This window comes from Gavia stellata, chromosome 28 (genome assembly GCF_030936135.1).
Source record: "Gavia stellata isolate bGavSte3 chromosome 28, bGavSte3.hap2, whole genome shotgun sequence".
Classification (NCBI taxonomy): Eukaryota; Metazoa; Chordata; class Aves; order Gaviiformes; family Gaviidae; genus Gavia; species Gavia stellata.
This window is the reverse complement of record NC_082621.1, coordinates 6,924,357-6,940,910: the sequence shown is the minus strand read 5'-3', so window position 1 is coordinate 6,940,910 and position 16,554 is coordinate 6,924,357. Positions and strand designations below refer to the sequence as shown.

The window sequence follows — 16,554 nt, the reverse complement described above, 5'->3', positions numbered from 1 at the left end:
GAGGGATGGACCTCACAGAGCCATCTTTGTTCTCAGCAAAATACACATAATCGTAGAATCATAGAATCACATAGAATTGTTTGGGTTGGAAGGGTCCTTGAAAGACCATCTAGTCTAATCCCCCTGCTGTGGGCAGGGACATCTCTCACAACCAGATCAGGTTTCTCAAAGCCCCATCTAACCTGACCTTGAACACTTCCCATGATGGGGTATCCACAATGTCTATGGGCAACCTCTTCCAGTGTCTCACCACCCTCGTCGGAAAAAAATTCTTCCATATGTCCTCCCTAAATCTTGCCCCTTGTCCTGCCACTACAGGCCCTGGTAAAACATCTTTCTCTGCCTTTCTTATAAGCCCCCTTGAAGTACTGAAAGGCCTCAAGAAGGCCTCCTCAGAGCCTTCTCCTCTCCAGGCTGAACAACCCCACCTCTCTCAGCCTTTCTTCATAGGAGAGGTGTTCCAGCCCTCTGAGCATTTTCCTGGCCTTCCTCTGGACCCGCTCTGACAGACTCTACAGGCTCCTCCCACAGTCAGTGAAGGGACATCAGCTCACACATGGGACTTAGCCCATCCTAAAGCAGACGTGCACGGCAAATCGGACGAATCATCTTTCTGGAGACACAACCCTGCAAATGACCAATGGTGGCCTCTGAACTCCCCAGCTAGCATAAGCTCACCGCAGGGCCTGCATACCTGGTCACGTGTGCATGGCTTCCTTCATCATGTGATCAGAAGTGAACCCACAGGCTGTGCTACCAGAGCCTACCAACACCTCTATCCCATGGCTAAGGCCCATATCCATGTCCACGGTACTCAGGGATGGACAGAGAGCAGGGAAAAGGCTTTTGTGGGGGTGAATGGGCTCAAGCTGGGCATGTCATCAGCTGCATCTCCCACTCTCTCCGAGCGCAGATAAGTCTTCCCTCAGCCATGCTGAACCCTTGGACAAAGGACAAGCAGAAGATAACTCCGTCAAGTCCAACACCTGTGCAGTGTCCCTGGACAGTGCAGACAGACTCTCTTTCGGTGTCTTGAGGCTTCTCAATTAACTCTAGGTGACTAGAGGTCTAGATTTTTGTGTGTGTGTGTGTGTATGTGAGTCATCTACGCCAGATATTTAGTCTATCTTGAATGTCCTTTACTCGACTCCTCCAGCATGTGAGACAAGACCTGTGCCCACGCTGACATGTTTTGCTCCAGAAATGCTTGGGCCTCTCATCCTGTCATGGAAAAGCTGCCTTCAGCAGGGAATGTGCCTGGCATAAAGCAGGAAATGAGAAGACAGCAATTCAGGAAGCCAAAACACAGCCCATAGCATTAGCTGGGATGTTTTGCATTCAAGATGAGCTTGTCAGAAAATAATCACCTCCACAAGGAATGCCTCTGGCAGCCTGGGGCAGTAAAGGGCCATGATAAAAGCCAGCCCAGCTCCTTGCTCTCTCATCCACTTCTCTTGCCTCCTTCTCCTTGGGAGTCAGGTGAGTCTGAAGCCCCGTCTCCTTCTGTGCTGTCTCTAAAAGGAGGTCTCACTTCAGTGGACCTCTCAGCTGATTCCAGGTTTGTTCTATGCCAGATCTTGGGGCTGCTTGTCATGGGAGAGGGAAGTGGGGAGAAGGTTAGACATGGAAGGAAGCTGGGACTGTACTGAGGTGGCTTCTGGACTCAGGGGCTAGGCAGTAGCTGCATAGGAGCTAGTAGACCTTTTGGGGCCCTGGTATGACAAGGCCAAGAAGCCCTCATACGTCTCTGCACAGCCTCCACCTCCCAGCCTGCACGTTCTTTGGTTCCCTCATGGTGTGGTGATAGGCTGCTCCTCATGCATGTCCATTTTTTCCTTCCTCCCTGCCCTCTCTCCCAGGTGCACCTCAGGCCCCAAGACATGTCCTGCTACGACCAGTGCCAGCCCTGCCAGCCCTGCCAGCCCTGCGGCCCAACCCCACTGGCCAACAGCTGCAATGAGCCCTGTGTCAGGCAGTGCCAGAACTCCACCGTCGTCATCCAGCCCTCTCCCGTGGTGGTGACCCTGCCTGGTCCCATCCTCAGCTCCTTCCCGCAGAACACCGTTGTGGGATCCTCCACCTCCGCTGCTGTTGGCAGCATCCTCAGCTGTGATGGAGTGCCCATCACCTCTGGCTGCTGTGACCTCTCCTGCATCACTAGCCGCTACTGCGGCAGGAGGTGCCCCCCCTGCTAAAGATGCTGGCAGCGGCCTCAGATAAGGACCCCCAGGAACTCAGAAAATGCTGCTTGACACAGGATCAAACTCTGTGCCATTGTTTTAGGAGCAGCTGACCATCTCTGGCTTGTCCTGCAAGGGCAGACTGGAAGGGGCCAGCCTGGGCCTTCTGAAAACATGGCCAATGTCTAACGTTTCTGTCTTCCAATCACCCTTTTTCTCTCTTTTCTTTGTATTCTTGTGCTCCCCTCAGAGCTTGCTGTGAGGACCCCAGAAACAAGCCTGGAGTCACCTGCTAGCCTGTCTGCTTCTGTGAGGCAGGTCAACAGGAAAAGGGGAACAGAGTCTTGGCTGCTCCTCCTCCTGCTGCACTGGGGACCTTCACTTTTGGTGACTTCATTTCCCTCTTTCGACTCATTAAAATATTGCTGCAACCCTGCCTGTGTCCCTTAGGTGGTCTTTCCATCTGCACACTGACTGCTGAGGGAGAAAGACCTTGCTTTGGAGGGGCATTAGTTGGGGGCACAGGAGGACCCTTCATCACTCCTAGAGGCATTGGAGGGTGGGACAAACTGCAGCAAGTCCTCTTTCAGGGACTGCCTCTTGAAGCTGAGGAAGACATCCCCAGTTACTCTACCGCCCATGGCCATCAGTCCTTGCCTTGCTGCGTCTCTGCTCAGAAATAGCCCCCTGGCCCCAGAGCACATCATATGAACAGGAATCCTGACAAATGCTGTCTTCCAGAGAGGAACTGTGAGCATGTGGGAGGCCCCAGGGAGGTCAGCAGTCCCACAAGCCCTTGGGGAAGAGTGGTGCTCTTGCTTTGGCTGGAGCTGTGAATATGATGTGAGAATACGTGACACTATGTTGCCAAAGGATGGCTGGATTTGAGAATGGGTAAATAGCCTTGGGCATGGCCCACAGTCCCTACTCTACCTGCCCCTCCCCTCCATCACCCGATTTCGGGGCCGTGGTCTGCATGCCTGGGCATAGGCAGCAGGGACCCTTTCCCCATGCAGCCCTATCACCCTTCAGCACAGCATCTGTACCCGCTCCAGCTGATTTGCAGGCACCAGGTACATTTTTTTCACATAGTCCACCTCTGCTTTACCAAAAGCCAAGCAGAAGAGCAAAACTTAAGTCCTCCACAAATTTGCTAAACGGGTATTTCCAGAGCACTTCCTGATACAGCGGTTGCCAGCAACTGTAACACCACAGAATATTCTCAGGCATAACAGACAGCAAGCAGCTGGCATTTGTCAGTCAGCAAGCAGTTGCAAGTGAGCCAGCTGCACAGCATCAGAGCAGGTGAAAGGGAGGTAGGATTTTCCCTGAGACACAGCAGCTTGATGAGCCCCAGACCCCAAATGCAGTGGAGAACCTGGCAGTGTCTCCCCATAACATTAAGGTAAGTGCAACGTGTGGGCAAGGGGAAGGGAAGGAAGAGGAAAGAATATTTCAGTTGCAAGGGACCTACAATGGTCATCTAGCCCAATTGCCTGACCACTTCAGGGCTGACCAAAAGTTAAAGCATGTTATTAAGGGCTTTGTCCAAATGCCTCTTAAACACTGACAGCCATGGGACAATGACCACCTCTCTAGGAAGCCTGTTCCAGCGTTTGACCACTCTCTTGGTAAAGAAGTGCTTCCCAATGTCAAATTTGAACCTCCCATGATGCAGCTTTGAACCATTCCCATGTGTCCGGTCACTGGATACCAGGGAGTAGTGATCGGCACCTCCCACTCCGCTTCCCCTCCTCAGGAAGCTGTAGAGAGCAATGAGGTTGTACCTGCTCATCCAACAGTTGGACAAATTGTCCAGAAGAATGCTGTGAGGGACACTATCAAAAGCCTCACTAAAATCCAGAAAACCTACATCCACCACCTTCCCTTCATCCACTAGGTGGGTGACCTTATCATAGAAGGCTATCAAATTAGTTCAACAGCACTTTCCCTTTCTGAGCTCATGTTGTCTGTGCCTGACGATTGCATTATTCTTTAAACGCCTTTCCGTAGCACCCAGTATGATCTTCTCCATAATTTTTGCAGGAACTGAGGTGAGACTAACTGGTCTGTAGCTTCCTGGGTCTTCCCTCATGCCCTTCTTGTAAACTGGAATAACGCTGGCTAGCTTCCAGTCAGCAGGGACCTCCCAGACTCCATAGACCTTTGGCAGATGATCGAGAGGGGTCCTGCTGTAACATCCGCCAGCTGATGCAGTACTCGGGCATGAACCCCATCTGGCCCGATGGACTTATGAACATTCAGCTGATACAACTGATACTGGGCAGCCCAAGGTCTGCCAGTATTATTAAAGAATGAGGCAAAAAAAGCACTGAATGCCTCCGCTATTTCTCCATCCCTGTTAGTTAGGTGACCATCTTCGTCAAGTATCAGTCCAATGTTTTCTTTAGACCTCCTCTTGCTATTAACACTCTTCAAAAAGCCTTTCTTGTTGTCTGACACAATACTGGCTGATTTCAACTCTAATTGAGCTTTGGCCTTTCCTGTCATCTCCCTGCATATGCAAACGACAGCTCTGTAATCTTCCTGCGAAGCCTGACCTTCCTTCCAGAGACCGTACAATTTCTTTTTCCTCTTGAGTTCCAAGAGGAGTTTCCTGTTCAGCCGCACTGGTCATCTGCCCCACTTGCTGAACTTGAGACACAATGGAATGCCTGCTCCTGTGCTTTTAGAAGGTGGTTCTTCAAAACTGAACACCACTCGTGGATTCCCAAGCCCTCCAAAGCAGATTCCCAGGGGACAACCCCAGGATGGAAGCTGGTGACTACTGGCACCAAGCGGAAGGCTCCTGCCCCACCTAAGGGCTTACTACTCCAAAACAGGTTCACTGCCCTCAAAGTTAAAGAGGAACCAGATATGCCTTGAAGCAAAGGATGTGGCCCACCTGACCCTAAACCACGCACGGCCACCAGGAAGAAGCAGTGAGTGATCCTTGTGCGTGACTCTCTGCTGCAGGGGACAGAGGCACCGATCTGCCAACCTGGCCTATCATCTAGAGAGGTTTGCTGCCTGCCAGGGGCCTGGATCCCAGATGTTGTGGAGGGACTGCTAAAGCTCACTTTTCTCTCTGACTACTACCCCCCACAGTTATTCCTTGTGGGCACAAATGACACTGCCAGGGGAAACCTGGACAATACCAAAAGTGATTACAGAGCTCTGCAGGAGGGTAGTCAAGGGCATGGGGCCCCAGGGGCTGTTGTCCTCAGCAGTGGTGGTGAGGGGAAAGGGTGTGAGGAGGAGGACACTGATAATGCAGGTCAACAATTGGCTGTGGAAGTGGAGCTGGCGACAGGGGTTTAGGTCCTACAACCATGGGACCATTTGCCAATCAGCGTCTGCTCAGGAGAGGTGGGATCCACCTCACCGGGTGGGGCAAAGTTACCTTTGCAGTAGTATGGCTGACCTGGTAAGGAGGGCTTCAAGCTCAGAATGACAGGGGAGGGAGAGAGTAACCTGCAGCCCTGTGAGGGAGTGATGGACACAGTTGATGAGCAAAGGGCCTGGGGTGATGTGCCAGGAAGGGATCACCAGAACAAGAAAACAGGGCTGAAGTGGGGTCACCTCTAGCAGTTGCGTGTAAGCAGGGAAGTGCCTACAAGGCCCCACTGTGGAGAAGTCCCCAAAACCCTTTCTAGGAAGTCAACACGCTGGGGTGCCTCAGTCAAGTGCCTGTACACTAATGCACGCAGTATGGGGAATAAAGACGAGGAGTTAGAGATCTGTGTGCAGTTGCAGGGCTACAGTCACGTTGGGGTCACGGAGACAGGGTGGGATGGCTCCCATGTCCGGAGTGTTGCAATGGAGGGATACAGGTCGTTTTTGAAGGACAGGCTGGGAAGACAAGGAGTGGGACTTCCCCTTCAGTGAGGGAGCAGTTGAATTGCATGGAGCTCTGCCTGGGGATGGGTGATGTGCCAACGGAGAGCCTTTGTGTAAGCATTACAGAGAAGAAAGGTAATGGTGACATTGTAGTGGGTGTCTGCTACAGGCCGCCTGGCCAGGAAGAACCCGTGGATGAGGCCCTCTAGAGGCAGATAGGAGCAGCCTCACATTCACAGGACTTGGTCCTCATGGGGAACATCAACCACCCCAATATCTGCTGGAGGGACAACACTGCAGGATGTAGGCAAGCCAGGAGGTTCCTGGAGTGCACGGATGACAACTTCATCACCCGAATGATAGAGGATCTGACGTGAACAGGTCTTCTGCTGGACCTCATATGCACCAAGCAGGAAGGGCTTGTTGGCGATGTGCAGATCAAAGGCAGCCTGGGCTGCAGTGACCACGAAATGGTGGAGTTCAGGATCCTGAGAAGAGCAAGGAGGCTAACTACAAGCTCACAACCCTGGACTGTAGGAGAGCACACTTTATTCTCTTTAAATGGCTGCTTGGAAGAGTGCCCTGAGATATGGCCCTAGAGGTCAGAGGGGCCCAGGAAAGCTGTTTAATATCCAAGGGCCACCTCCTCCAAGCTCAAGAGCAGTCCATCCCAATGAGCAGAAAGTCAGGCAAGCATGCTAGGAGGCCTGCATGGATGAACAAGGAGATCCTGGCAAAACCAAAACACACGAAGGAAGCGTACAAGAGGTGGAAGCACGGACGGGTGAAGTGGAGTACAGAGACACTCTCTAAGCATGCAGGGATGAGGTTAGGAAAGCCAAAGCGCCACTGGAACTGAATCTGGCAATGGATGTCAAAGGCAACAAGAAGGGCTTCTGCAAGGACACAGGTAACAAAAGGAAGGCTGGGGGAAATGTGGTCCCACAGCTGAATGATTGGGCCTTCTCTGCTGCTGCACAGCCTGACAACACAGGACATGGAAAGGGTGAGGCACTGAATGCTGCCTTTGCCTCAGTCTAGAAGAGCAAGATCAATCTTTAGGAAACCCAGGTCCATGAAACCAGGGAGGAAGTCTAGAGCAAGGGAGATGTACTCTTGCAGGGAGAGGATCAGGTTGGCAACACTTAAGCAAACTAGAGATCTCCCTCAAAATTTTTACATCTTGTAGGCAATGGTAACTCAGGTGTTTTGCAAGGCAAAAGTCTTCCCCTGATTATCTGTGTGCCATGCCAAGAAGTGATTTTTCTCTTCAGGCATCATGCTGTCCACCCCATAATTTCCCAGCGGTAGAAGAGGGCTGACATAACTTTGGTTTTCAGCAGTGTTGAAAAATGGGGGAAAATAGCCTTTGCAGTCCTCGATATCCAAAGTTTGGGGACGGTTGCTTAGTTTCATGAGTAAAAGATGAGGAGTCTATGAAACCCAGCAGTGCAGTCCACCTGCACTGTACAAGTAATCAATGGAGTGACTGTGTTGGTTAGGGAGGGAAAGAGAAAGACACGGCATGTCCTCAGAGAAAGAAACCTTTGGGTGACCATGCAAGGATTGCAGGGCCCCTTCCTGTCAACGTGTCCACAGGCAACCCCACCAGTTTGCCCCAGGTCAACACCCCTTGCCTGTTCTACACCCATCCGGCACTTGAGCTGAGGCTTCTGTGGGTACTGACGCATTCCTGCCCCAGAAATCCTGGGGCCTCTCAATCCCAGCACTCAGAAGAAGCCTCCATGAAGGAATGGGTATGGCATAAGCCAGGAAATGAAAAGGTGGCATCGGGAAAACAACCACTCAGCACATGTCATTAGCTGGGATGTTTTCCGTTCATCATGAGCACCTTAGAAAATTGCCACTTCCATAGAAGCTACCTCTGGGCCTGGGGTGGGTCAGGGCCATCATAAAAGCCAGCCCAACTCCTCACTGCCTCATTCACTTCCCTCACCTCCTCCTTGGGAACCAGGTGAGTATGAAGCCCTCTCCCCATGCCCTTTTTCTGCTTTTGTGTGTTCCTCCATCCTATGCTGGGTCGTGGTAGTGCTTGAGAGGGGGAAGAAGGGTGAAAACCTGACTCAGAGAGTGTCCGGAACTTGGCTGAGGGGGCTTTCTTTAAAGAGGTAATCAGCAGCCTCGTTGAGCCTGGCAACACTTTGCAGTAGTGTGTCAGGATGAGGCCAAGAAACCCTTTTGCTTTTCTGCCCAGGTTCTACCTCCTGGCTCAGCAGCTGCCTTTCTAACACTCATGGCCAGGTTACAGACTTGTGGTGGGCTGCTCCTCACATGTCCCTGTGCTCTGATTCCTCCCAACCCTCTCTCCCAGGTGCACCTCCAGCCTCAAGACATGTCCTGCTACGACCAGTGCCTGCCATGCCTGCCATGCCGGCCCTGTGGCCCGACCCCACTGGCCAACAGCTGCAATGAGCCCTGTGTCAGGCAGTGCCAGAACTCCACTGTCGTCATTGAACCCCCTCCCGTGGTTGTGGCCCTGCCTGGCCCCATCCTCAGCTCCTTCCCGCAGAACACCATTGTAGGATCCTCCACCTCCGCTGCTGTTGGCAGCATCCTCAGCTGTGATGGAGTGCCCATCACCTCTGGCTGCTGTGACCTCTCTGGCATTTCCAGCCGCTACTGCGGCAGAAGGTGTCCCCCCTGCTAAAGCCACTGGTGGCAGCCCAGACAAGGATCCCCAGGAATCTAGAAGCTAATACTGGACTGAGGACAGAGCTGCTGGCCATTGATTTCAGAGAAGCTGAGCATTCAGTGCTGCCCTTTCAAAGGAGGGCTGCTGAGGCTCTCTGAAAACATGGCCAAAGTCTAACTACCTTGCCTTCCACTTTATCCCATCTCTTTCTTGCCCTAAGAACCCCAGAGCCAACCTGAGGCATCTGCTGGCCCCCTCCCTCCATGGGGCAGGCAGCTGGATGCCCAGTGGGATCTGCACCATGGGTGATGGGCAGACTTTCTGCAGCTGCTGGTGCTCTCCCTGCACTGGCCGCCTCCTCTACAGGTGAACTCGTTTCCCACCTCAGAGTCATTAAAGTTTTCTGCATCACAGCTTTTGCCTCCACATAATCCTTTTCTTGGTGGACATTGTCTCATATTGTCAACAAAGAAAGGCATTGCCATGGGTGGTGGGGCGTAAGGTGGGGGTGCAGGTGAACCTTTCATCATTCCCAGAGGAAGGGGAGGATGGGACACAGAGCAGTGGGTCCCTTCCAGTTACTGTCCCTTGGAGCTGAGGAAGACATACTCAGCTCCTCCAAAGCCAGTGGGCATCAGGTTCTCTATTCTGGCATATCTGCTCAGATACAGCCCCTGGGCCTCAGAGCATGTCCTGCAGAAGGGAAGCGTGACCACTGCTGTCCCCTAGAGAGGAGCCAAGTGATGTTGGAGGCCCTGAGAGGTCAGCAGCTCACAAGCTTGTGCTGAAGGGACTTCCTCGTGCTTTGGACAGCCCTGTTCTGGGAAAAGAGGCTCCATCAGAAGTTGGATGGAATGGTGTTGCGTGGGAAGGAGCTGAGCATGGGGCCAGGAAGGGTCACCACCATGGGAGGGAGCTCGATGCCAACAGTGGAATTATGGCATTGCCTGGCACAGGGCTCATTGCAGCTGTTAGCCAGCGGGGTCAGGCCACAGGGCTGGCATGGCAGGCATGGCAGGCACTGGTCGTAGCAGGACATGTCTTGAGGCTGGAGGTGCACCTGGGAGAGAGGGTTGGGAGGAATCAGAGCACAGGGACATGTGAAGAGCAGCCAGCCATGAGTCTGTCACCTGGCCATGAGTGTTAGAAAGGCACCTGCTGAGCCAGGAGGTAGAAACTGGGCAGAGGCAAAAGGGTTTCTTGGCCTCGTCCTGACACAGTACTCCACAGGATGCCCAGGTGGGAGTGATGTGAGGAAAAGCCTTCAAAACAGCCCCAGACCTTCTCCCCCTCATCCTCCTACTCATCCCCAGAATGAGGGGGCATGGCCTGCACCCAACGGCAAGGGTAGCAAGGGCAGGTCACCTGTACAACCTCCACCCCCCAAAACAGTTCCCTGCACAGCCCAGCAGTTACACAGCTGTGCAGGGCTACAGCGACTCACAGGCTGATGTTGAAATCAGCCTGGCCAGGCCACGCACCAGGGCCCTCACACACTCCCAGTTCCCATCAGACAGGACACCCAAAGGACAGCGGTCAGTGCCGATGCCCCAACGGCTGCTCTGTGGTGCCTGGCCTTCCCCCAGGCATGAAGCAGCTTTCCCCAAGGCCAGCTCTTCTCCTGGCAGGGCCTGTTGCCCACCTCTCCCTCGTGGTCTGCTCCCCCATTAAGATCTTGGATAGACTTGTACAGCCTGGTCCCACTGCAGAGGAAATGAGGCAGGGTCGAGAAAAGTCCATGAGGTAGGACATGAGGAGGGCTCCAAGGACCAGCAGAGTGCACTGAGGAGGACAGGTCCTCCAGATCTCAGCACATGGCCATGCACCCACTGGAGGGGTCACAGAGTAGTTCTGAGTATTTTCCAAAATTGCTGTCATCATGTGATTCCAGGAAGGAGTATTGCCAGATGGCATGTTAGTTATGTTTCTCATCTTACTTTGAACTGTGACCTCTGAGGGACGCATCCTGGAGCAGGTACTCGAAGAGACAGGCCTGCAGGAAACCCTGAAGAAGCAATGTGCAGCAGGAAAAACCAGAAAGCAAAGAGCAGCAGCAAGGAACCATTGCACAAATGGCACCAACCTACTGCATTGCCTATTGCCACACCAGAGCCATTGGGCAGAATAACCACAAAACCCAGGGAAGAGCTGAGGGCCTCTTCCCCAAGATCAGCCTTGCACAGAGATGCCCTCCCTACCCTGGGCTGTTGCACAGCCCAGGAAGGTCCCTGCACCAGGCTGTCTGGCACAGCACAGAGGTACAAGGCACTGTCAGAGACCTCGACTTCCTCCAGTGCAGGAAGCTGTATTTCCCTGTGGTGTTCAGCAATGTGGTGAGACGGCCACTCCGCTCAGACTCAGATGCTGCGTGATATGAAACCAGCTGTGGGGCCTGTCTTTACTTCTGCTGATACTACAAGACGGCATGAAACCTGGAGGTCTGGTATGTGCAGGTTGTTTGGAAGGTGTCTTTCTCCTCTACCGTGACTTGGCCTTCTTGCTGGGTGATGGTGGTCTGCCCCATGGTGCCTGGAAGAAAGCAAAAGTCAGCGACTGAGCAGGGAAAGGCTCTGAGATGCAAAACAAGAGGGGATGAAAAGTGTTGGAGGAGAAGGCTCCCTGTACCTCGCTCTGCCACAAGAGCCCCATGAATAGGCCTGCCCCTGGTGACCAATCTCTCTGACACGTCCTCCTGTGCATCATCTTGGGAGTCTCTCCTTCCTTGATACCTGTGTCTTCTCTCTCTCCATCCTCAAGCCCTTAGCTGGGTTGGCCTCTCCTGTCCCCTGCATGCTTTCTAGCGCCAAGCTCCTATCAGCACATCCCAAGGCTGCAGCTCTCACAAATACAATGGTCAAGAGCAGGTCTCATGAGATCAGGCTTGTCAGAGCTGTGCCCATCGAGTCTTGAAAATTTCCAAGGCCAGCGCCTGCACAACATATGGGGACAGTGCATTCCAGTACTTGTGAAGTTTCAGGGTCAAAAAAAAGTGAAAAGTAAAAAGAGATTCTTATACCTAAATAGAATTTCCCAGGCTCCACATTGTCTATGTTGGTTTCATCCTACTACGGTGCACTTTGTGAAGTGCCTGTATCCATCTTTTCCACATCCTTGGAGCACGCAGTTGTAGACACCCATAAGGTCTCCCTTGAGCTTTTTTTTCCTAAGGGCATGTTTCCTCAGGCTCTGAGTTTGTCATGTCCTCAAGCCCCCTGAATGCCTTGGGGGTGTCCGCTAGACTCACTCCCACATGTCAGTACCTTTCCTACATACCAAGGAGCCCCAAACTGAACACAGGACCCCAGGCATGCTCTCAGGAGTGCCAAAGAGAGGAGAAGGAGCACTTCCCTGGGCATGCTGGCTATACTTTTTCTAAGACATCTCAGAGGGCAGTAGGTCTGCCACAAGGCCACGCTGCTGACTCACCTTCAGCCATTGGTCACCAGGCATCGCCTGCCTTCCCAGGTGCCTACAGCATGGTCCAAGCTACATCAAGAAGCTGAAAGGTGCCTGTCTTCAGAGGAACCATTTGCTCTTGACTCAGACCTTTGGAGAAAAATCCTCTTTTGTTGTGCCCTACCCGGATGGACACTTCTGCTGGGAACTGCAGCACAAACTCCTTCTGCACGTGATCTGTAAAACCAGAAAGGTATTTCAGTTTTGCCTGCCTCCATATCCATCTATCACATCATCAGCATTCTCACTGGGCTCATTCTCCATCTCACTTGCTATCAGCTCCCAAAGGCTGATCCATTTATCTGCACAGTCTGCTATTGCAGGCTCAAGGTTCAGCCAATTGCTAGGTGCAAGGCAAGAAAGGCATTTTCCCTCCTTGGGCTAATTTGACCAGGAAATAAATCACAGGAGCATCATGTCTCCTGCCAAGAGCCATTCTCTTCAACAGTGACCATCAGTGGATGCTGAGGGAAGCACAGGAGCAAGACAAGCAGGTCGGCTACTTCGGCTGAGTATTCTTTCCTGGGTGCCAAGTCCCTGGGCCTGGACTTGGCTGAAAAAGTCACACCCATACATGTCTCAACAGCTTTCCTCACTGGCACACAGGCTGGGGACACACAGACCCAGCCTAAGCATAGCCCACAGCATGATATTGCCTTCTGCTTTACAGACAGGTTTCTTCCATCCCTTCAGGTACCCACATGGAGAAGCCTTGGCTGCTTGTGCTGCCCTGGGAGCAAGGAGGACACCACCACTGAGGCAAACATGCTGCCTGGCCAGTTGGAAGCCCATCCAAGGAATGCCTGGAGAAGGGATCCTTTGCCAGTTCAAAGACAAGGGCCTCTGCTCTTGCAGAATCCACGTTTCCCTCTCTGCTTCTGAAGGCTGAGAATATGGACTTTGAACAGCTGAGTGAGCTACTAAAGCCATCCAGGCTTCCCTGGAGACCAGCTGGACAGAAAACTCTCCTGTCAGGGGACGGCTTTCAGCTTCAGCAAACCTCAGACCTTCAAGCCCTTTCAGGTAACATAGAAATTCTCTTTCTGACTACCTATGGATAAAGTTGGAAGGTTTCAGTCATGTCTACATCATTGTCTCATGTGTGTGTTGAGCTCAAACTCCTGACTCTGCAGGATGGCTTCCAAGTACTGGAAGAGATGCTCTGGGAGGAAATGATGGAGAAGCTTGGAAGAATCCTGATGCAGATTCCGATGCCAGTGCTTGATGTCGATGCCAGTGCTGATACTGATTACAATGCCTGACAGCAGGGGAACTGCCCCAGGGCCCGTTTGCAGATGACACCAAGCTGATAGGCGAAGCTGGTACTCTTGAGGGAAGGGATGCCCTCCAGAGGGACCTTGACAGGCTGGGGGAGTGGACCCATATGAACCTCAGGAAGTCCAACAAGACCAAGTGCAAGGTCCTGCACCTGGGTTGGGGCAATCTCCAGTATCAATACAGCTTGAGGGATGAATTGATTGAGAACAGCCCTGCAGAGAAGGACTTGGGGATACTGGTGGTTGAAAAATGGGACATGAGCCAGAAATGCGTGCTTGCAGCCCGGAAAGCCAACTGAGCCCTGAGCTGCATCAAAAGAAGTGTAGCCAGTGGGTCTACTCTGCTCTGGGGACACCTCACCTGGAGTACTGCATCCAGCTCAGGGGTCCCCAGTAAAGAAAGAGATGGACCTCTCAGAGCAGGACCTCCAGGGGAGGGCCATGAAAATGATCCGAGGCCTGGAACACCTGTCTTATGAAGAAAGGCTGAGAGAGTTGGGGATGTTCAGCCAGAGAGGCTGAAGAGAAGGCTCCAGGGAGACCTCATTGTGGTCTTTCAATATATTAAAGGGGCTTATGACAAAGATGGAGAAAGACGTTTTATCAGGGCCTGTAGTGACAGGACAAGGAGTAATGGGCCATCAGAGCAGTAACTGCCAAGCTCACCAGCCAATGATGGAAAATCCTGACACAAGCACGCTTTTTAAATGCATGGAACACATGTATTATGGCTGCCCTGTGAATAACAATGGCAGCAGCTGGTTTAGCCTAAGCAGTGCTGCAGCTGCTTTCTGAGAAGATTTCTAACAAACCCATCTGGCTGGCACCTTGCTTCCTGATGCTGCACTTGCAGAGCACAGCTAGGAGCTGGACTCTTTCCAAGGGAGGCAGGTCACAGTTGGGGGGACCTGAATAGCAGCCTGCCAGGCCAGGTGAGGACCCTTGGAATATGCCAATTCTGCGGGGATGCTCTGAGGACAGAAAGTCTGTCCTCCTGGTGCCTGTGCAGTGCTGGGCACTCCCTCCTGCCAAAACTCCTGTAGTTCTGGATACAACTCGAGTGGGAAAAGCAGATGAGGAGATGTTAGAGCTTGGCTCAGGAAGTTTGAAATCTCCTCCCAATGCCACCTGCTAATTAACATTAGTTTGCCTTTTGAAGAGAGGGTATTCATCTGAAGGCAACTTCATCAGACCACCTTCCTGACCAGCATCAGCATTTGCAGCTGCAGGCCATCTGGCTCACCCCAGACACACAGCCCTTTGCTGTTATGTGAGCATGTGAGGACAGCACCTCTCTCTCCCTGCAATGAAGCTGAAACTGGTCCCAGACCTCCACAAACACCCTATGGCGATCACCAGGGATGGGCTTGATCTTATCAGACTTCGGGATTATTTTGACTTCTAAAGTGGGGAACCCCTGGAGCTGCAGCAATAGGGATTGTCTCTAGCTTTGACTTTGTCTCTCATATGCACCCTTTGCACGAGAACAGGCTGAATGTGCAAACAAGACCCTGTGGCTTGGACCCCAATACACTTTCTGCCTTTCCTGTAATGAGAACAGAGTTGATTGAACTACTTCTGTCCAACCCACAAAAGCCCAAAAGCCCTCTGCTGTCATTCAATCCAACAGGGATGGCTGGTGCCTGATTGACCTTCTTAGCAGTGGGCTTTCAAGGACTTGCCTCAAGTTGTCAGGGGCACAGAGGCAGAGAGCTGGCTGGTGGAGTCCTGGTTCTCAGAGTGTGTGGAGAGAGGCTGTGTTTCCTCATGTGCATATGCATCTGTCTGTGCCTGTGGGCGTATTTGTTGCTGTGTGTTTGCATTTGTATGTTCATTTGCAAATGCACATGTGAGGGTGTGTGTCTGCCAGAGTATGTGTGTGAACAAGTGCATTTCTGTGTGTGTCTGTGCATGTGTTTGTGTACACACACGTGTTTTGCAGCTGAGCAAGTAAGTGTGTGTGATGTCAGTGTGCATGTGTGTGTATGTGTGTGAGCATATGTGTGTGCAGATGTGCATGTATATGTCTGTGTGCGTGTACATGACCATGCATATATATATACACACACACATCTACACGCAAGTGTGCATGTGCCAGTGCATATGAGTACATATGTGAACATTTATGTGATGACATGTCCTGGGTGGCTCATGTGTGTGCATCCATAGGGCTTCTTGTGTAACTGGGTGTGCATGCATGTGTGTTTTCATATGTGCTCACATGTGAGGAAACGTTTGTGTTTGTGCAGGCACACATGTGTGTTTCCGCTGCCATATGTGCACGAGGGCTCATGTGCATTTGTGTACATGCACGCTTGTGACCGCACGCACCTGTGTGTCCACAGGTGTGGACATGTGTGTGCACCCTGTGTGTGGATGTGAGCACTTTTTCATGTGCATCTGTGTGTATGTGGCTGTGCAATTCCTTCCACTCACTTGTGATGTCAATGGGAGAGATCAAAATGAGGAGTCTAACTGAAACCTGCAGTGAAAGTCTGGGCTGGCTCAGCCGTCCCACAGGGACAAGTTGCAGTGAATGTCCATGTTTGCCCGGGACTGCTGCACCATCCCTACTGGAAGTTATCTGGGAGGCAGCCCCTGTGCCTGCAGTCGTGTTTGCTAAGAAGTAGGAGTGCTGACACTTGGGCATTGGACCCTGCCCTTCCTCCAGCCCAGCCCAGGAGAGAGAAGCAAAAGAAGGAGAGGTGGGAAAAGGCTACAACCCCTCTGTCAGCAGAGGAGGAGAAAGTGGAAGCCCGCCTGGAGAATTCCCGACAAGTATAAGTCTGCACAGCCACATCCCTAGCCTGGGACAGCTGAGCAGCCATGGCATCTGGAGGTGGCAGGCGTGGCAGTCGCAGAGCTCAGGGGCTGGGTAGAGCATCCCCTGACTTCCTGGGGATGGGAAAGAACAGGATGAGAGCCTCCCTCCTGGTGCCTCTCTGCAGCCCAAAGCCAGTGCCTGAGACCTTTGCAGAGGTAAATGGCGTGTGGGGACAAATGGACTCGTGGGTGTGTGGGGCCCAGGGACGGAAGAGGTAAAAGAGGGGGCTCAGGGCTCACCTGCAGACAGGGAAGGAAATTCTCTCTGCTGTTGCAGCCCCATTTCCCACCAGCAGGCCCCAATGAGCAGTGACCATGGACACGG

The 16,554-nt window shown here is 52.5% G+C and overlaps 1 protein-coding gene and 1 pseudogene across 1 annotated transcript; both read left to right on the top strand.

Moving 5' to 3' along the window:
• Positions 1-1,343: 1,343 nt before the first annotated feature.
• On the top strand, positions 1,344-2,195 carry LOC132319513 (feather keratin Cos1-1/Cos1-3/Cos2-1-like; annotated as a pseudogene).
• A 4,692-nt stretch (positions 2,196-6,887) lies between these two features.
• Positions 6,888-8,688, top strand: LOC132319403 (uncharacterized). Its single transcript, XM_059830209.1, has 4 exons — positions 6,888-6,930; positions 7,620-7,777; positions 7,897-7,995; positions 8,353-8,688. The coding sequence occupies exons 1-4, from the start codon at positions 6,888-6,890 to the stop codon at positions 8,686-8,688; spliced, it is 636 nt and encodes a 211-aa protein (XP_059686192.1).
• Positions 8,689-16,554: the final 7,866 nt, after the last annotated feature.

Excerpts from the sequence above, each read along its gene's own strand:
- LOC132319403 (XM_059830209.1), top strand. The coding sequence starts at position 6,888 with ATGGATGTCAAAGGCAACAAGAAGGGCTTCTGCAAGGACACAG. Across the intron at positions 6,931-7,619 it reads GGGCTTCTGCAAGGACACAG|GCAACCCCACCAGTTTGCCC; the intron begins GTAACAAAAGGA and ends ACGTGTCCACAG. Across the intron at positions 7,996-8,352 it reads ACCTCCTCCTTGGGAACCAG|GTGCACCTCCAGCCTCAAGA; the intron begins GTGAGTATGAAG and ends CCTCTCTCCCAG.